Source organism: Oncorhynchus nerka, linkage group LG16, assembly GCF_034236695.1.
Source record: "Oncorhynchus nerka isolate Pitt River linkage group LG16, Oner_Uvic_2.0, whole genome shotgun sequence".
In the NCBI taxonomy this organism is placed as follows: domain Eukaryota; kingdom Metazoa; phylum Chordata; class Actinopteri; order Salmoniformes; family Salmonidae; genus Oncorhynchus; species Oncorhynchus nerka.
Genome location: NC_088411.1, coordinates 36,536,182 through 36,557,206, shown reverse-complemented (window position 1 = coordinate 36,557,206; position 21,025 = coordinate 36,536,182). Strand labels below are relative to the sequence as shown.

At 50.9% G+C, this 21,025-nt stretch overlaps 1 protein-coding gene across 1 annotated transcript in view; it reads right to left on the bottom strand.

Annotated features, from left to right (window-relative positions):
• The window catches only part of LOC115144452 (syntaxin-binding protein 4-like), a 126,790-nt gene that overhangs the window by 39,395 nt on the left and 66,370 nt on the right, over positions 1-21,025 (bottom strand). Inside the window, exons 17-19 of the mRNA XM_029685506.2 lie at positions 19,127-19,312; positions 1,683-1,799; positions 1,024-1,073 (exon numbers count right to left, since the gene is read on the bottom strand). Of these exons, the coding sequence (XP_029541366.1) occupies positions 1,024-1,073; positions 1,683-1,799; positions 19,127-19,312 (353 nt within the window). The remainder of the gene's footprint in view (positions 1-1,023; positions 1,074-1,682; positions 1,800-19,126; positions 19,313-21,025) is intronic.

The following is a 21,025-nucleotide window of genomic DNA, read 5'->3' as shown; positions in this document are numbered from 1 at the left end:
TTCCCTATTTTAGGTCAGTTAGAATTACTACTTTATTTTAAGAATGTGAAATGTCAGAATAATAGTACAGAGAATTATTTATTTCAGCTTTTATTTCTTTCATCACATTCCCAGTGTGACCTACCCACCGATACACACAGGAGTAGGCACACATACACACACAGGAGTAGGCACACAGCCACACACAGGAGTAGGCACACATACACACACAGGAGTAGGCACACAGCCACACACAGGAGTAGGCACACAGCCACACACAGAAGTAGGCACACAGCCACACACAGGAGTAGGCACACAGACACACACAGGAGTAGGCACACAGCCACACACAGGAGTAGGCACACAGCCACACACAGAAGTAGGCACACAGCCACACACAGGAGTAGGCACACAGCCACACACAGGAGTAGGCACACAGATACACACAGCAGTAGGCACACAGACACACAGGAGTAGGCACACAGACACACACAGGAGTAGGCACACAGACACACACACACGGATAGATGAAGACACGCATACACACAAAGGAAAGCTGCAGGAGATCTTAGAGATTGGAATTTGTTAGAGACTGCTAGACACACACACACTCACTCACTCCCGCACACACACACGTAGGGAAGTTACAGGAGGTCTTACATACTGGGTCTTTATAGACACACAGTTTAGTAAAACTGATGGGATTATACAGAATAACATACTGTCTCATTAAATGAAAAGGTTCAGGAAAAATGGTCTGTTAAAAAAAAAAGTGCTTTTATGCTTGTCTTTACAATTAGGAGTGTATAGACTTGGTCAGAGATCTGCTGTCTGCCAACTGTTGCTACTAGCAACAAGTTAAATGTCGTCTTTTTGTGCATCACTCGCTGCAATCTAATGTCACCATAACCCATTCACGGTTTCCTGTATACAATGATGAATGAGATGCTCAGAAAGACAGCCGGCTTTTGAAAGGGAAAGGACGGAGGCAGACATTTTATTCATGTTCACTCTATTCCTACTGAGCACCATAGACGTTCTTACCTGTAGCTCTTCACAGGTCCTTGATTTTCAATGAGGAAGTCTTGGACATTCTGACCGGGAAGGAATGACAAGATTGGTATTATTTGTGAGTTGACAGCTGTCTCCAATACTCTATTTCCTATATGGTGTGCTACTTTTGACCAGGGCCCATGCATAGGGCCCATACATAGGGCCCATACATAGGGCCCAAGCATAGGGCCCATACATAGGCCCATACATAGGGCCCAAGCATAGGGCCCATACATAGGGCCCAAGCATAGGGCCCATACATAGGGCCCAAGCATAGGGCCCATACATAGGGCCCAATAATGGCTCTTGTCAAAATTAGGGCACTATAAAGAGAATAGGGTGCCATTTGGGACACATCTGATGAGACCACATTTCTGAACACCACAAGCCTATTTATCAGATCTGGGAATAAATACTATTTAAGATATTTCAATGACTTTCACATACATTTCGAAGTAAGTACTTGATCTTTTTTATTTTGATATTTATTTCCAAATACAGTTGGAAATGATTGGTATGTATTTAAAAATACTCAAATACACAGACGCATTTTCTTTTTCAAATAAAAATAGAGCATCCTTAGATGTCATTTTAAGGCCGCAAAATGTGAAGACTGCAAGGGGTGTGTAAACTTTCACTAGGCACTGTACCTCCACGAAGTTGAGCAGTTTACCCATGGACACCTCAAAACCCTTTTTGGCCTCCTCGTTCTTCCTTAGTTGACACTCCAGAACGGCCACTCTCTTCTTCAGTTCCTCTGCCTCATCCTATCAGAATGGACAACAACACAGAGATCAGGTCGTCAGCTTGGAATTTACTGAATGGCCTACATCTGGATGAGTTTTCAAGTTGAAAGATTGGCTGTATTTTCAGTAGGGCTGTCATAGCTACTCAGTTAATTTTTTGTATTTTAGTGCACAATTGTTTATTTTTATCGTGACTGATCGTATTGTCTGGAAGCGTAGAAAATACACTGAAAACAAGTTGACATTGAGGTTAATGAAAGCGTGCTTTATCAATTTACCTGTTACTTTGGACAAAATCAAGTTGTCAATATTCTTGTAATGCTTTTTGTATAAATAATCTTAAATTACAGCTCAATTTGAGCAAATTCTGAATTTACGATTAATCTTGATAAACCACAGCAAATCCTGTTATGAACACAATAAAAAATATTTTTTTACAGCCCTAATTTTCAATTAGTGACATTTTGGATGATAGTTTATTATTTTATAAACTATTGCAAACTAATCTATTTACTTTTCTGTGACTGCTAAAAGTGTGATACTACTTTGTGTGTTTATAAACACTTTTCCATTGACGTACTATACTACTGTATGTACTCTGAGTGCCAAAAGAGTGACTGGTGATGTAATCATGGTCCAGGTACTGGTCGCTAGCCAGATCAGTACAAATAACTTTAAATGAACGTCACTGAGCATCAACATTAATACATTAATGATGCAGCAGGAGCTGCTCTGGCCCTGAATAATACAAGTCAAATGCTGACCCACTTTTACTGAACAGTACAGAGAGAAAACCTGGAGTGGTTTCACGTACATGAGTATTGGAGATCTGGAGGGGACTCACACAGTAAGAGTGACTGGAGTGACAGGAGAGAAAGGAAAAGCAAGGAGAGGAGACGATGTTAAGAATGAGGGAGAAGTTTGAGCTTATTTTACTCACACATGGAAGCAGGGAATCCTAGCAGGTAGAGGGGAAAACCAGGAGCTTTGCTTAGCACAGCACAGGGGCGAGGGAGGGACCTGGAAGGCGCCGACAGACATGGCAGCTCAGCTTCCAGTTTCTTAGCAACTTTGCAGAATTTTGTTTTTTTGTATGTAAATTTTTACATTATAAGGCCAGAACTTTTTTATTACATACAGCCGTAAAACAACTTTTAGATATCAGAGCTACAGTAATTCACCAGCATTACGACCAGTAAAACAACTTTTAGATATCAGAGCTACAGTAATTCACCAGCATTACGACCAGTAAAACAACTTTTAGATATCAGAGCTACAGTAATTCACCAGCATTACGACCAGTAAAACAACTTTTAGATATCAGAGCTACAGTAATTCACCAGCATTACGACCAGTAAAACAACTTTCCCGAATTGGATCTTTTGTTCGTACCCCCCAGATTATTGAACTTATCCTGGAGGCCGCTCCAAGACGCCACTGGCGGAAAAGAGGAATTGACTTCAAGTCCGACTCAGGAGGTGTACACACCATCCACAGCTTCTGAGTATTTTACTCGCTAATGTTCAGTCCTTGGACAATAAAGTACAAGAGCTCAGGGCGAGGATTTCCTTCCAGAGAGACATCAGGGACTGTAACATTCTCTGTTTCACGGAATCATAGCTCTCTCCGGATATACTCTCCCCGTCCATACAGCCAACTGGGTTCTCAGTACATCGCGCAGACAGGAATAAAGAACTCTCCGGGAAGAAGAAAGGCGAGGGTGTATGTTTCATGATTAACAACTCTTGGTGTGATTGTGATAATGTACAGGAACTGAAGTCCTTTTGATCAGGCGACCTAGAATATCTCACAAACAAATGTCGACCAAATTACCTCCCAAAATAATGATCTTCCGTTATAGTCACAGCCGTGTATATTCCCCTTCAAGTCGATACCACGACGGCCCTCAAGGAACTACATTGGACTTTGTGCAAACTTGAACCCACATATCCCGAGGCTGCATTTATTGTAGCTGAGCAAATTTGAGCAAATTTGAGGAAAACGCTACCGAAGTTTTATCAACACATTGGTTGTAGTACTCATGCTACAAAAACTCTCGACCATTGTTACTCTCCCTTCTGGGATGGCTACAAGGCCCTCCCTTCGGCAAATCAGATCACGACTCCATTCTGCTTCTCCCTTGCTATAGGCAGAAACTCAAACAGGAAGTGCCCGTGCTAAGATCTATTCAACGCTGGTCTGACCAATCAGAATCCATGCTTCAAGATTGTTTTGATCACGAGGACTGGGATATGTTCCGGGTTGCCCCTGAGAATAACATTAACGTATACACAGACACTGAGTTCATCAAGGAAGTGCAGAGGGAATGTTGTTCCCACTGTGACTATTAAAACCTACCCAAACCAAAAACCGTGGTTAGATGGCAGCATTCGCGCAAAACTGAAAGCGTAAACCACCTCATTTAACGGCAAGGTGACTGGGAATTTGGTAGAATACAAACAATTCAATGGCTCAGGCACGAACAGTTGAAGTCGGAAGTTTACATACACCTTAGCCAAATACATTTAAACTCAGTTTTTCATAATTCCCTGTTTTAGGTCAGTTAGAATTACTTTATTTTAAGAATGTGAAATCTCAGAATAATAGTTGAGAGAATGATTTGATTCAGCTTTTATTTCTTTCATCACATTCCCAGTGGGTCAGAAATGTACATACATTCAATTAGTATTTGGTAGCATTGCCTTTAAATTGGTTAACTTGGGTCAAATGTTTTGGGTAGCCTTCCACAAGCTTCCCACTATAAGTTGGGTGAATTTTGGCCCATTCCTCCTGACAGAGCTGGTCTAACTGAGTCAGGTTTGTAGGCCTCCTTGCTCGCACACGCTTTTTCAGTTCTGCCCACACATTTTCTATAGGATTGAGGTCAGGGCTTTGAGATGGCCACTCCAATACCTTGACTTTGTTGTCCTTAAGCCATTTTGCCACAACTTTGGAAGTATGCTTGGGGTCATTGTCCATTTGGAAGACCCATTTGCAACCAAGCTTTAACTTTCTGACGGATGTCTTGATGTTGCTTCAATACATCCTCATGATGCCATCTATTTTGTGGAGTGCACCAGTCCCTCCTGCAGCAAAGCACCCCCACAACATGATGCTGCCACTCCCATGCTTCATGGTTGGGATGGTGTTCTTCGGCTTGCAAGCATCACCCTTTTTCCTCCAAACATAACGATGGCCATTATGGCCAAACTGAAAGGCCGCTCATTTTTGTTTCATCAGACCAGAGGACATTTCTCCAAAAAGTACGATCTTTGTCACCATGTGCAGTAGCAAACCATAGTCTGGCTTTTTTAAGGCTGTTTTGGGGCAGTGGCTTCTTCCTTGCTGAGAAGCCTTTCAGGGTATGTCGATATAGGACCCGTTCTATTGTGGATATAGATACGTTTGTACCTGTTTCCTCCAGCATCTTCACAAGGTCCTTTGCCGTTGTTTTGGGATTGATTTGCAGTTTTCACACCAAAGTACGTTCATATCTAGGAGACAGAACGTGTCTACTTCCTGAGCGGTATGACAGCTGTGTGGTCCCATGGTGTTTATACTTGCGTACTATTGTTTGTACAGATGAATGTGGTACCTTTAGGCGTTTGAAAATTGCTTCCAAGGGTGAACCAGACTTGTGGAAGTCTACAAAAAAAATTCTGAGGTGTTGGTTGATTTCTTTTGATTTTCCCATGATGTCAAGCAAAGAGGCACTGAGTTTGAAGGTAGGCCTTGAAATACATCCACAGGTACACCTCAAATTGACTCAAATTATGTCAATTAGCCTATCAGAAGCTTCTGAAGCCATGACATACTTTTCTGGAATTTTCCAAGCCGTTTATAGGCACAGTCAACTTCGTGTATGTAAACTTCTGACCCAGTGGAATTGTGAAACAGTGAATTATAAGTGAAATAATCCGTCTGTAAACAATTGTTGGAAGAATTACTTGTGTCATGCACAAAGTAGTTGTCCTAACCGACTTGCCAAAACTATAGTTTGTTAACAAGAGATTTGTGTAGTGGTTGAAAAACTAGTTTTAATGATTCCAACCTAAGAGTATGGAAATTCAACTGTATGTGGCAGGGTCTACAGGCAATCCCGGATTACAAAGGGAAAACCAGCCTCATCGCAGACACTAATGTCTTGCTTCTGAACAAGCTAAACATCTTCCTTGCCCGCTTTGAGGACAACACATTCCCACCGTCATGGTCCGCTCCCAAAGACTGTGGGCTCTCGTTCTCCGTGGCCGACGTGAGTAAGACATTTAAGTGTGTTAACCCTCACAAGACTGCAGGTCTAGACAGCATCCCTAGCCGCGTCTTCAAAGCATGCACAGACCAGCTGGCTGGAGTGTTTACGGACATATTCAATCTCTCCCTATCCCAGTCTGCCTTCCCCACTTGTTTCAAGATGTCCACTATTGTTCCTGTACCCAAGAACGCAAAGGTAACTGCACTAAATGACTATCGACCCGTAGCACTCACTTCTGTCATCATGAAGTGATTTGAGAGGCTAGTTAAGGATCATATCACCTCCACCTTACCTGACACCATAGATGAACCTCATTTTGCTTACCGCCCCCATAGATCCACAGATGATGCAATCGCCATTGCACCTCGCACTGCCCTATCCCATCTGGACAGGAGGAATACACCATAGTACCCTCCAAGCTCATCATTAAGCTCAGGACCCTGGGTCTGAACCCCACCCTGTGCAACTGGGTCCTGGACTTCCTGATGGGCCGCCCCCAGGTGGTGAAGGTAGGAAACAACACCTCCACTACGCTGATCCACAACACAAGGGCCCCACAAGAGTGGGTTCTCAGCCCCCTCCTCTACTCCCTGTTCATCCATGACTGCGTGGTCACACATGCTTCCAACTCAATCATCAAGTTTGCAGACGACACGACAGTAGTAGGTCTGATTACCAACAATGATGAGACAGCCTACAGGGAGGAGGTGAGGGCCCTGGGAGAGTGGTGGCAGGAAAATAACCTCTCCCTCAACGTCAACAAAACAAAGGAGATGATCGTGGACTTCAGGAGACAGCAGAGCGAGCACGCCCCTATCCACATCGACGGGACCGCAGTGGAGAAGGTGAAAAGCTTCAAGTTCCTCTGCGTACACATCACTGACAATATGAAATTGTCCACCCACACAGACAGTGTGGTGAAGAAGATGCAACAGTGTCTTTTCAACCTTAGGAGGCTGAAGAAATCCGGCTTGGACCATAAGACCCTCAAACTTTTACAGATATATAATTGAGAGCATCCTGTTGGGCTGTATCACCGCATAGTACGACAACTGCACCGTCCACAACCGGAAGGGCTATCCAGAGGGTGGTGCAGTCTGCCCAAAGCATCACCGGGGGCACACTGCCTGCCCTCCAGGACACCTACAGAACCCGATGTCACAGGAAGGTCAAAAAGATAATTAATGACATAAACCACCCGAGCCACGGCCTGTTCACACCGCTACCATCCAGAGGTCGAGGTCAGTACAGGTCAGTACAGGTAAAGCTGTGACCGAGAGACTGAAAAGCAGCTTCTATCTCAAGCTCATCAGACTGTTAAATATCCATCACTAGCCAGCTACCACCTGGTTACTCAACCCTGCACCTTAGAGGCTGCTGCCCTATGTACATATACATGGAATCACTAGTCACTTTAATAATGGAACACTAGTCACTTTAATAATGTTTACATACTGATTTACTCATCTCATATGTATATACTGTACTCTACCGTATTTTAGTCAATGCCACTCAGACATTGCTCGTCCTAATATTTAGATATTTCTTAATTCCATTACTTTACTTGGAGATGTGTGTATTGTTGTGAATTGTTAGATACTACTGTATTGTTGGAGCTAGGAACACAAGCATTATGTGTATGTGACCAGTAACATTTTCATTGATTTGATTTGGAGCGGACTTTACCTAGCAGCCCTGGGGAGAGGGAGGAACCTGGAGCAGAGTTTACCTAGCAGCCCTGGGGAAGGGAGGGACCTGGAGCAGAGTTTACCTAGCAGCACTGGGGAGAGGGAGGAACCTGGAGCAGAGTTTACCTAGCAGCCCTGGGGAGAGGGAGGAACCTGGAGCAGAGTTTACCTAGCAGCACTGGGGAGAGGGAGGAACCTGGAGCAGAGTTTACCTAGCAGCAGAGGGGAGAGGGAGGAACCTGGAGCAGAGTTTACCTAGCAGCACTGGGGAGAGGGAGGAACCTGGAACGGACTTCACCTAGCAGCACTAGGGAGAGGGTGGAACCTGGAGCAGAGTTTACCTAGCAGCCCTGGGGAGAGGGAGGAACCTGGAGCAGACTTTACCTAGCAGCCCTGGGGAGAGGGAGGAACCTGGAGCAGAGTTTACCTAGCAGCACTGGGGAGAGGGAGGAACCTGGAATGGAATTTACCTAGCAGCACTGGGGAGAGGGAGGAACCTGGAGCGGACTTTACCTAGCAGCACTGGGGAGAGGGAGGAACCTGGAGCAGAGTTTACCTAGCAGCCCTGGGGAGGGGAGGAACCTGGAGCAGACTTTACCTAGCAGCACAAGGGAGAGGGAGGAACCTGGAGCAGAGTTTACCTAGCAGCACTGGGGAGAGGGAGGAACCTGGAGCGGACTTTACCTAGCAGCCCTGGGGAGAGGGAGGAACCTGGAGCAGAGTTTACCTAGCAGCCCTGGGGAGAGGGAGGAACCTGGAGCAGAGTTTACCTAGCAGCCCTGGGGAGAGGGAGGAACCTGGAGCAGAGTTTACCTAGCAGCCCTGGGGAGAGGGAGGAACCTGGAGCAGAGTTTACCTAGCAGCAGAGGGGAGAGGGAGGAACCTGGAGCAGAGTTTACCTAGCAGCAGAGGGGAGAGGGAGGAACCTGGAATGGACTTTACCTAGCAGCAGAGGGGAGAGGGAGGAACCTGGAGCAGAGTTTACCTAGCAGCCCTGGGGAGAGGGAGGAACCTGGAATGGACTTTACCTAGCAGCCCTGGGGAGAGGGAGGAACCTGGAATGGACTTTACCTAGCAGCACTGGGGAGAGGGAGGAACCTGGAGCGGACTTTACCTAGCAGCACTGGGGAGAGAGAGGAACCTGGAATGGACTTTACCTAGCAGCACTGGGGAGAGGGAGGAACCTGGAGCGGACTTTACCTAGCAGCAGAGGGGAGAGGGAGGACCCTGGAACGGACTTTACCTAGCAGCACTGGGGAGAGGGAGGAACCTGGAACGGACTTCACCTAGCAGCCCTGGGGAGAGGGAGGAACCTGGAGCAGAGTTTACCTAGCAGCACTGGGGAGAGGGAGGAACCTGGAACGGACTTTACCTAGCAGCACTGGGGAGAGGGAGGAACCTGGAGCGGACTTTACCTAGCAGCCCTGGGGAGAGGGAGGAACCTGGAGCAGAGTTTACCTAGCAGCAGAGGGGAGAGGGAGGAACCTGGAGCAGAGTTTACCTAGCAGCCCTGGGGAAAGGGAGGAACCTGGAACGGACTTTACCTAGCAGCAGAGGGGAGAGGGAGGAACCTGGAATGGACTTTACCTAGCAGCCCTGGGGTAGAGGGAGGAACCTGGAACGGACTTTACCTAGCAGCAGAGGGGAGAGGGAGGAACCTGGAATGGACTTTACCTAGCAGCCCTGGGGAGAGGGAGGAACCTGGAACGGACTTTACCTAGCAGCAGAGGGGAGAGGGAGGAACCTGGAGCAGAGTTTACCTAGCAGCAGAGGGGAGAGGGAGGAACCTGGAGCAGAGTTTACCTAGCAGCAGAGGGGAGAGGGAGGAACCTGGAGCAGAGTTTACCTAGCAGCCCTGGGGAGAGGGAGGAACCTGGAGCAGAGTTTACCTAGCAGCAGAGGGGAGAGGGAGGAACCTGGAATGGACTTTACCTAGCAGCACTGGGGAGAGGGAGGAACCTGGATCAGAGTTTACCTAGCAGCAGAGGGGAGAGGGAGGAACCTGGAACGGACTTTACCTAGCAGCAGAGGGGAGAGAGAGGAACCTGGAGCGGACTTTACCTAGCAGCAGAGGGGAGAGAGAGGAACCTGGAGCGGACTTTACCTAGCAGCAGAGGGGAGAGAGAGGAACCTGGAATGGACTTTACCTAGCAGCAGAGGGGAGAGGGAGGAACCTGGAATGGACTTTACCTAACAGCAGAGGGGAGAGGGAGGAACCTGGAACGGACTTTACCTAACAGCAGAGGGGAGAGGGAGGAACCTGGAATGGACTTTACCTAGCAGCAGAGGGGAGAGGGAGGAACCTGGAATGGACTTTACCTAGCAGCCCTGGGGAGAGGGAGGAACCTGGAGCAGAGTTTACCTAGCAGCAGAGGGGAGAGGGAGGAACCTGAAGCAGAGTTTACCTAGCAGCAGAGGGGAGAGGGAGGAACCTGGAATGGACTTTACCTAGCAGCACTGGGGTGAGGGAGGAACCTGGAATGGACTTTACCTAGCAGCCCTGGGGAGAGGGAGGAACCTGGAACAGACTTTACCTAGCAGCACTGGGGCGAGGGAGGAACCTGGAGCAGAGTTTACCTAGCAGCACTGGGGAGAGGGAGGAACCTGGAGCAGAGTTTACCTAGCAGCACTAGGGAGGGGAGGAACCTGGAGCAGAGTTTACCTAGCAGCCCTGGGGAGAGGGAGGAACCTGGAGCAGAGTTTACCTAGCAGCACTGGGGAGAGGGAGGAACCTGGAGCAGAGTTTACCTAGCAGCCCTGGGGAGAGGGAGGAACCTGGAGCGGAGTTTACCTAGCAGCACTGGGGAGAGGGAGGAACCTGGAGCAGAGTTTACCTAGCAGCACTAGGGAGGGGAGGAACCTGGAGCAGAGTTTACCTAGCAGCAGAGGGGAGAGGGAGGAACCTGGAGCAGAGTTTACCTAGCAGCACTGGGGAGAGGGAGGAACCTGGAACGGACTTCACCTAGCAGCACTAGGGAGAGGGTGGAACCTGGAGCAGAGTTTACCTAGCAGCCCTGGGGAGAGGGAGGAACCTGGAGCGGACTTTACCTAGCAGCCCTGGGGAGAGGGAGGAACCTGGAGCAGAGTTTACCTAGCAGCACTGGGGAGAGGGAGGAACCTGGAATGGAATTTACCTAGCAGCACTGGGGAGAGGGAGGAACCTGGAGCGGACTTTACCTAGCAGCACTGGGGAGAGGGAGGAACCTGGAGCAGAGTTAACCTAGCAGCCCTGGGGAGGGGAGGAACCTGGAGCAGCCTTACCTAGCAGCACTAGGGAGAGGGAGGAACCTGGAGCAGAGTTTACCTAGCAGCACTGGGGAGAGGGAGGAACCTGGAGCGGACTTTACCTAGCAGCCCTGGGGAGAGGGAGGAACCTGGAGCAGAGTTTACCTAGCAGCCCTGGGGAGAGGGAGGAACCTGGAGCAGAGTTTACCTAGCAGCCCTGGGGAGAGGGAGGAACCTGGAGCAGAGTTTACCTAGCAGCAGAGGGGAGAGGGAGGAACCTGGAGCAGAGTTTACCTAGCAGCCCTGGGGAGAGGGAGGAACCTGGAGCAGAGTTTACCTAGCAGCAGAGGGGAGAGGGAGGAACCTGGAGCAGAGTTTACCTAGCAGCAGAGGGGAGAGGGAGGAACCTGGAATGGACTTTACCTAGCAGCAGAGGGGAGAGGGAGGAACCTGGAGCAGAGTTTACCTAGCAGCCCTGGGGAGAGGGAGGAACCTGGAATGGACTTTACCTAGCAGCCCTGGGGAGAGGGAGGAACCTGGAATGGACTTTACCTAGCAGCACTGGGGAGAGGGAGGAACCTGGAGCGGACTTTACCTAGCAGCACTGGGGAGAGGGAGGAACCTGGAATGGACTTTACCTAGCAGCACTGGGGAGAGGGAGGAACCTGGAACGGACTTTACCTAGCAGCAGAGGGGAGAGGGAGGACCCTGGAACGGACTTTACCTAGCAGCACTGGGGAGAGGAAGGAACCTGGAACGGACTTCACCTAGCAGCCCTGGGGAGAGGGAGGAACCTGGAGCAGAGTTTACCCAGCAGCACTGGGGAGAGGGAGGAACCTGGAACGGACTTTACCTAGCAGCACTGGGGAGAGGGAGGAACCTGGAGCGGACTTTACCTAGCAGCCCTGGGGAGAGGGAGGAACCTGGAGCAGAGTTTACCTAGCAGCAGAGGGGAGAGGGAGGAACCTGGAGCAGAGTTTACCTAGCAGCCCTGGGGAGAGGGAGGAACCTGGAACGGACTTTACCTAGCAGCAGAGGGGAGGGAGGAACCTGGAATGGACTTTACCTAGCAGCCCTGGGGTAGAGGGAGGAACCTGGAACGGACTTTACCTAGCAGCAGAGGGGAGAGGGAGGAACCTGGAATGGACTTTACCTAGCAGCCCTGGGGAGAGGGAGGAACCTGGAACGGACTTTACCTAGCAGCAGAGGGGAGAGGGAGGAACCTGGAGCAGAGTTTACCTAGCAGCAGAGGGGAGAGGGAGGAACCTGGAGCAGAGTTTACCTAGCAGCAGAGGGGAGATGGAGGAACCTGGAGCAGAGTTTACCTAGCAGCCCTGGGGAGAGGGAGGAACCTGGAGCAGAGTTTACCTAGCAGCAGAGGGGAGAGGGAGGAACCTGGAATGGACTTTACCTAGCAGCACTGGGGAGAGGGAGGAACCTGGAACGGACTTTACCTAGCAGCCCTGGGGAGAGGGAGGAACCTGGAGCAGAGTTTACCTAGCAGCCCTGGGGAGAGGGAGGAACCTGGATTAGAGTTTACCTAGCAGCAGAGGGGAGAGGGAGGAACCTGGAACGGACTTTACCTAGCAGCAGAGGGGAGAGAGAGGAACCTGGAGCGGACTTTACCTAGCAGCAGAGGGGAGAGAGAGGAACCTGGAATGGACTTTACCTAGCAGCAGAGGGGAGAGGGAGGAACCTGGAATGGACTTTACCTAACAGCAGAGGGGAGAGGGAGGAACCTGGAACGGACTTTACCTAACAGCAGAGGGGAGAGGGAGGAACCTGGAATGGACTTTACCTAGCAGCAGAGGGGAGAGGGAGGAACCTGGAATGGACTTTACCTAGCAGCCCTGGGGAGAGGGAGGAACCTGGAGCAGAGTTTACCTAGCAGCAGAGGGGAGAGGGAGGAACCTGAAGCAGAGTTTACCTAGCAGCAGAGGGGAGAGGGAGGAACCTGGAATGGACTTTACCTAGCAGCACTGGGGTGAGGGAGGAACCTGGAATGGACTTTACCTAGCAGCCCTGGGGAGAGGGAGGAACCTGGAACAGACTTTACCTAGCAGCACTGGGGCGAGGAGGAACCTGGAGCAGAGTTTACCTAGCAGCACTGGGGAGAGGGAGGAACCTGGAGCAGAGTTTACCTAGCAGCACTAGGGAGGGGAGGAACCTGGAGCAGAGTTTACCTAGCAGCCCTGGGGAGAGGGAGGAACCTGGAGCAGAGTTTACCTAGCAGCACTGGGGAGAGGGAGGAACCTGGAGCAGAGTTTACCTAGCAGCCCTGGGGAGAGGGAGGAACCTGGAGCGGAGTTTACCTAGCAGCACTGGGGAGAGGGAGGAACCTGGAGCAGAGTTTACCTAGCAGCACTAGGGAGGGGAGGAACCTGGAGCAGAGTTTACCTAGCAGCAGAGGGGAGAGGGAGGAACCTGGAGCAGAGTTTACCTAGCAGCACTGGGGAGAGGGAGGAACCTGAACGGACTTCACCTAGCAGCACTAGGGAGAGGGTGGAACCTGGAGCAGAGTTTACCTAGCAGCCCTGGGGAGAGGGAGGAACCTGGAGCGGACTTTACCTAGCAGCCCTGGGGAGAGGGAGGAACCTGGAGCAGAGATTACCTAGCAGCACTGGGGAGAGGGAGGAACCTGGAATGGAATTTACCTAGCAGCACTGGGGAGAGGGAGGAACCTGGAGCGGACTTTACCTAGCAGCACTGGGGAGAGGGAGGAACCTGGAGCAGAGTTAACCTAGCAGCCCTGGGGAGGGGAGGAACCTGGAGCAGCCTTACCTAGCAGCACTAGGGAGAGGGAGGAACCTGGAGCAGAGTTTACCTAGCAGCACTGGGGAGAGGGAGGAACCTGGAGCGGACTTTACCTAGCAGCCCTGGGGAGAGGGAGGAACCTGGAGCAGAGTTTACCTAGCAGCCCTGGGGAGAGGGAGGAACCTGGAGCAGAGTTTACCTAGCAGCCCTGGGGAGAGGGAGGAACCTGGAGCAGAGTTTACCTAGCAGCAGAGGGGAGAGGGAGGAACCTGGAGCAGAGTTTACCTAGCAGCCCTGGGGAGAGGGAGGAACCTGGAGCAGAGTTTACCTAGCAGCAGAGGGGAGAGGGAGGAACCTGGAGCAGAGTTTACCTAGCAGCAGAGGGAGAGGGAGGAACCTGGAATGGACTTTACCTAGCAGCAGAGGGGAGAGGGAGGAACCTGGAGCAGAGTTTACCTAGCAGCCCTGGGGAGAGGGAGGAACCTGGAATGGACTTTACCTAGCAGCCCTGGGGAGAGGGAGGAACCTGGAATGGACTTTACCTAGCAGCACTGGGGAGAGGGAGGAACCTGGAGCGGACTTTACCTAGCAGCACTGGGGAGAGGGAGGAACCTGGAATGGACTTTACCTAGCAGCACTGGGGAGAGGGAGGAACCTGGAACGGACTTTACCTAGCAGCAGAGGGGAGAGGGAGGACCCTGGAACGGACTTTACCTAGCAGCACTGGGGAGAGGAAGGAACCTGGAACGGACTTCACCTAGCAGCCCTGGGGAGAGGGAGGAACCTGGAGCAGAGTTTACCTAGCAGCACTGGGGAGAGGGAGGAACCTGGAACGGACTTTACCTAGCAGCACTGGGGAGAGGGAGGAACCTGGAGCGGACTTTACCTAGCAGCCCTGGGGAGAGGGAGGAACCTGGAGCAGAGTTTACCTAGCAGCAGAGGGGAGAGGGAGGAACCTGGAGCAGAGTTTACCTAGCAGCCCTGGGGAGAGGGAGGAACCTGGAACGGACTTTACCTAGCAGCAGAGGGGAGAGGGAGGAACCTGGAATGGACTTTACCTAGCAGCCCTGGGGTAGAGGGAGGAACCTGGAACGGACTTTACCTAGCAGCAGAGGGGAGAGGGAGGAACCTGGAATGGACTTTACCTAGCAGCCCTGGGGAGAGGGAGGAACCTGGAACGGACTTTACCTAGCAGCAGAGGGGAGAGGGAGGAACCTGGAGCAGAGTTTACCTAGCAGCAGAGGGGAGAGGGAGGAACCTGGAGCAGAGTTTACCTAGCAGCAGAGGGGAGAGGGAGGAACCTGGAGCAGAGTTTACCTAGCAGCCCTGGGGAGAGGGAGGAACCTGGAGCAGAGTTTACCTAGCAGCAGAGGGGAGAGGGAGGAACCTGGAATGGACTTTACCTAGCAGCACTGGGGAGAGGGAGGAACCTGGAACGGACTTTACCTAGCAGCCCTGGGGAGAGGGAGGAACCTGGAGCAGAGTTTACCTAGCAGCCCTGGGGAGAGGGAGGAACCTGGATCAGAGTTTACCTAGCAGCAGAGGGGAGAGGGAGGAACCTGGAACGGACTTTACCTAGCAGCAGAGGGGAGAGAGAGGAACCTGGAGCGGACTTTACCTAGCAGCAGAGGGGAGAGAGAGGAACCTGGAATGGACTTTACCTAGCAGCAGAGGGGAGAGGGAGGAACCTGGAATGGACTTTACCTAACAGCAGAGGGGAGAGAGAGGAACCTGGAACGGACTTTACATAACAGCAGAGGGGAGAGGGAGGAACCTGGAATGGACTTTACCTAGCAGCAGAGGGGAGAGGGAGGAACCTGGAATGGACTTTACCTAGCAGCACTGGGGAGAGGGAGGAACCTGGAGCAGAGTTTACCTAGCAGCAGAGGGGAGAGGGAGGAACCTGAAGCAGAGTTTACCTAGCAGCAGAGGGGAGAGGGAGGAACCTGGAGCAGAGTTTACCTAGCAGCCCTGGGGAGAGGGAGGAACCTGGAATGGACTTTACCTAGAAGCACTGGGGTGAGGGAGGAACCTGGAATGGACTTTACCTAGCAGCCCTGGGGAGAGGGAGGAACCTGGAACAGACTTTACCTAGCAGCACTGGGGAGAGGGAGGAACCTGGAGCAGAGTTTACCTAGCAGCCCTGGGGAGAGGGAGGAACCTGGAATGGACTTTACCTAGCAGCACTGGGGAGAGGGAGGAACCAGGAGCAGAATTTACCTAGCAGCCCTGGGGAGAGGGAGGAACCTGGAGCAAAGTTTACCTAGCAGCCCTGGGGAGAGGGAGGAACCTGGAGCAGAGTTTACCTAGCAGCACTGGGGAGAGGGAGGAACCTGGAGCAGAGTTTACCTAGCAGCACTGGGGAGAGGGAGGAACCTGGAGCAGAGTTTACCTAGCAGCCCTGGGGAGAGGGAGGAACCTGGAATGGACTTTACCTAGCAGCACTGGGGAGAGGGAGGAACCTGGAGCAGAGTTTACCTAGCAGCCCTGGGGAGAGGGAGGAACCTGGAGCAGAGTTTACCTAGCAGCACTGGGGAGAGGGAGGAACCTGGAGCAGAGTTTACCTAGCAGCAGAGAGGAGAGGGAGGAACCTGGAACGGACTTTACCTAGCAGCCCTGGGGAGAGGGAGGAACCTGGAATGGACTTTACCTAGCAGCCCTGGGGAGAGGGAGGAACCTGGAATGGACTTTACCTAGCAGCACTGGGGAGAGGGAGGAACCTGGAACGGACTTTACCTAGCAGCCCTGGGGAGAGGGAGGAACCTGGAATGGACTTTACCTAGCAGCCCTGGGGAGAGGGAGGAACCTGGAATGGACTTTACCTAGCAGCACTGGGGAGAGGGAGGAACCTGGAATGGACTTTACCTAGCAGCAGAGGGGAGAGGGAGGAACCTGGAATGGACTTTACCTAGCAGCCCTGGGGAGAGGGAGGAACCTGGAATGGACTTTACCTAGCAGCACTGGGGAGAGGGAGGAACCAGGAGCAGAATTTACCTAGCAGCCCTGGGGAGAGGGAGGAACCTGGAGCAAAGTTTACCTAGCAGCCCTGGGGAGAGGGAGGAACCTGGAGCAGAGTTTACCTAGCAGCACTGGGGAGAGGGAGGAACCTGGAGCAGAGTTTACCTAGCAGCACTGGGGAGAGGGAGGAACCTGGAGCAGAGTTTACCTAGCAGCCCTGGGGAGAGGGAGGAACCTGGAATGGACTTTACCTAGCAGCACTGGGGAGAGGGAGGAACCTGGAACGGACTCTACCTAGCAGCCCTGGGGAGAGGGAGGAACCTGGAATGGACTTTACCTAGCAGCCCTGGGGAGAGGGAGGAACCTGGAATGGACTTTACCTAGCAGCACTGGGGAGAGGGAGGAACCTGGAATGGACTTTACCTAGCAGCAGAGGGGAGAGGGAGGAACCTGGAATGGACTTTACCTAGCAGCCCTGGAGAGAGGGAGGAACCTGGAATGGACTTTACCTAGCAGCCCTGGGGAGAGGGAGGAACCTGGAGCGGACTTTACCTAGCAGCCCTGGGGAGAGGGAGGAACCTGGAGCAGAGTTTACCTAGCAGCAGAGGGGAGAGGGAGGAACCTGGAACAGAGTTTACCTAGCAGCAGAGGGGAGAGGGAGGAACCTGGAGCGGACTTTACCTAGCAGCCCTGGGGAGAGGGAGGAACCTGGAACGGACTTTACCTAGCAGCACTGGGGAGAGGGAGGAACCTGGAACGGACCCTACCTAGCAGCCCTGGGGAGAGGGAGGAACCTGGAGCAGAGTTTACCTAGCAGCCCTGGGGAGAGGGAGGAACCTGGAATGGACTTTACCTAGCAGCAGAGGGGAGAGGGAGGAACCTGGAGCAGAGTTTACCTAGCAGCACTGGGGAGAGGGAGGAACCTGGAACGGACTTGACCTAGCAGCCCTGGGGAGAGGGAGGAACCTGGAGCGGACTCCACCTAGCAGCCCTGGGGAGAGGGAGGAACCTGGAGCAGAGTTTACCTAGCAGCACTGGGGAGGGGAGGAACCTGGAGCGATGGGGCAGTAGCTCGCGTGTCTGCGTACACACATCCGTACCCACGCATGCAGTCAGTAAGCCTAGTAAGCAAAACATTGTAGCGGCCTCCCTCTTGACAGCGAAGAGAAAAACATTTTAGAGTTCATTTCCTGCAATTCTACACATTTTGCCATGGGGCATTGAGGAAATGTTGCAGTTTTGGAGCAAGTTGCACCTTGTGTGTTCTACTATTCTAACTCTCAACAGCAGTTTTTGGAAATGGATCTGCGGGCCTACAAAAGGGGAGCCGCGGGCCGCTTTTTCCTCATCCCTGCCTTAAACCAAGTTAATAATACGTGTGGTTGAGTCGTTGCGGACATCTTGCTTCTGGACAAACTAAACGCCTTCTTTGCCCACTTTGAGGATAACCCAGTGCCACCGACATATTGCGCTCCCAAGGACTGTTTGCTCTCGTTCTCCGTGGCCGCCGACGTCAGTAAGACATTTAAGCGTGCATGTGATACATGTTAATAATACATGCGGTCGAGGAGTAGACTGTTATTCATTCCAACAGGGGAATGTAGTGTAGTCTGTTAGCTCACACTGGGCACAGGTTTAATAGGCCCCACACACGGACGGACGGACAGTGAAGTCTGTTACCTCAGACTGGATTTATAGGCCCTGCAACACACTAAAAAAAGGAAAAGGAGAATGACATGAAAAGGAGAGAGAGAAGGAAAGACAGTACCAGAAGAGAGCAACAAAAACACATCTTCGCCAGGAGGTCATAGCACTGGGTTTTGGCTCTGGTCTACAGTAGTGCACTACATGAACAATAATAGCACTGGGTTTTGGCTCTGGTCTACAGTAGTGCACTACATGAACAATAATAGCACTGTGTAGGGTATTGGCTCTGGTCTACAGTAGTGCACTACATTAACAATAATAGCACTGGGTATTGGCTCTGGTCTACAGTAGTGCACTACATTAACAATAATAGCACTGGGTAGGGTATTGGCTCTGGTCTACAGTAGTGCACTACATTAACAATAATAGCACTGGGTATTGGCTCTGGTCTACAGTAGTGCACTACATGAACAATAATAGCACTGGGTATTGGCTCTGGTCTACAGTAGTGCACTACATTAACAATAATAGCACTGGGTATTGGCTCTGGTCTACAGTAGTGCACTACATGAACAATAATAGCACTGGGTATTGGCTCTGGTCTACAGTAGTGCACTACATGAACAATAATAGCACTGGGTATTGGCTCTGGTCTACAGTAGTGCACTACATGAACAATAATAGCACTGGGTATTGGCTCTGGTCTACAGTAGTGCACTATATTAACAATAATAGCACTGGGTAGGGTATTGGCTCTGGTCAAAAGTAGTGCACTGCTGTATCTAGAGAATAAAGGGTATGATTTGAGACTCAGTCTGTGTTACCTGCACCTGGCTGGACTGGCCGGGCTGCTCTGTCCTCTGGGTCTGGAGCTCAGCTATCTCAGCCTCCAGGAGATGGATCACCTCCTCATAATCCATCTCCATCCCTCTGGCCTGCTTCTGGGCTGCCTCAGACAGGTGGATCCTGCTCCGCAGTGCACGGCTCTCCTCAACTCCAGACTTGACCTCCTACCATCGACAGGATAGGACAGTTAAACAGGAACAGGGGTACAGGAGTTCCGGGAGGTGGGCTTGTTGCCTTGAGTCCAGAGTGGACCAACTTAAACTTAAATCATATGTTTGACATCTTAAATGATCGTGGCCCAGGTTACATGAAAAACCACATTGATATGGTCTTATAACCAATACCAGAGCTGGTGTTATGTCTCGTAAAATTCCAAGAGTAAACAGTACTGCGAGGAGCACGTTTTCCATACAGGCATTTGTCTATGGAATAGCCTTCCCTTGGAGATCAAGCAAATAAAAATAGCTTTAAAAAGCAGGCAAAGTTTTTCATTTAGACAAGGTTGTCTAAGTAAGAGAAACCACTCCACTGCCGCTTGTGCCCCTTACTGCTGGCCAGGTGGATTTATTTAAAGGATCGGTGTGATGTGCAATTAATAGATTGTTTTAATGTGAAATGAATATGGTTGATTAGAGTAGAGACAACGGACTAGAGTAGAGACAACGCACTAGAGTAGAGACAACGGACTAGAGTAGAGACAACGGACTAGAGTAGAGACAACGGACTAGAGTAGAGACAACGCACTAGAGAGAGACAACGGACTAGAGTAGAGACAACAACGGACTAGAGTAGAGACAACACGCACTAGAGCACTAGAGTAGAGACAACGGACTAGAGTAGAGACAACGCACTAGAGTAGAGACAACGGACTAGAGTAGAGACAACGCACTAGAGTAGAGACAACGGACTAGAGTAGAGACAACGGACTAGAGTAGAGACAACGGACTAGAGTAGAGACAACGCACTAGAGTAGAGACAACGGACTAGAGTAGAGACAACGGACTAGAGTAGAGACAACGGACTAGAGTAGAGACAACGCACTAGAGTAGAGACAACGGACTAGAGACTAGAGTAGAGACAACGGAGTAGAGACAACGGACTAGAGTAGAGACAACGCACTAGAGTAGAGACAACGCACTAGAGTAGAGACAACGGACTAGAGTAGAGACAACGGACTAGAGTAGAGACAACGCACTAGAGTAGAGACAACGCACTAGAGTAGAGACAACGGACTAGAGTAGAGACAACGGACTAGAGTAGAGACAACGGACTAGAGACAACGTAGAGACAACGGACTAGAGTAGAGACAACGCACTAGAGACAACGGACTAGAGACAACGGACTAGAGTAGAGACAACGGACTAGAGTAGAGACAACGGACTAGAGTAGAGACAACGCACTAGAGTAGAGACAACGCACTAGAGTAGAGACAACGGACTAGAGTAGAGACAACGGACTAGAGTAGAGACAACGCACTAGAGTAGAGACAACGAGTAGAGACAACGCACTAGAGTAGAGACAACGGACTAGAGTAGAGACAACGGACTAGAGTAGAGACAACGCACTAGAGTAGAGACAACGCACTAGAGTAGAGACAACGGACTAGAGTAGAGACAACGGACTAGAGTAGAGACAACGGACTAGAGTAGAGACAACGCACTAGAGTAGAGACAACGGACTAGAGTAGAGACAACGCACTAGAGTAGAGACAACGGACTAGAGTAGAGACAACGGACTAGAGAGAGACAACGGACTAGAGTAGAGACAACGCACTAGAGTAGAGACAACGGACTAGAGTAGAGACAACGGACTAGAGTAGAGACAACGCACTAGAGTAGAGACAACGGACTAGAGTAGAGACAACGGACTAGAGACAA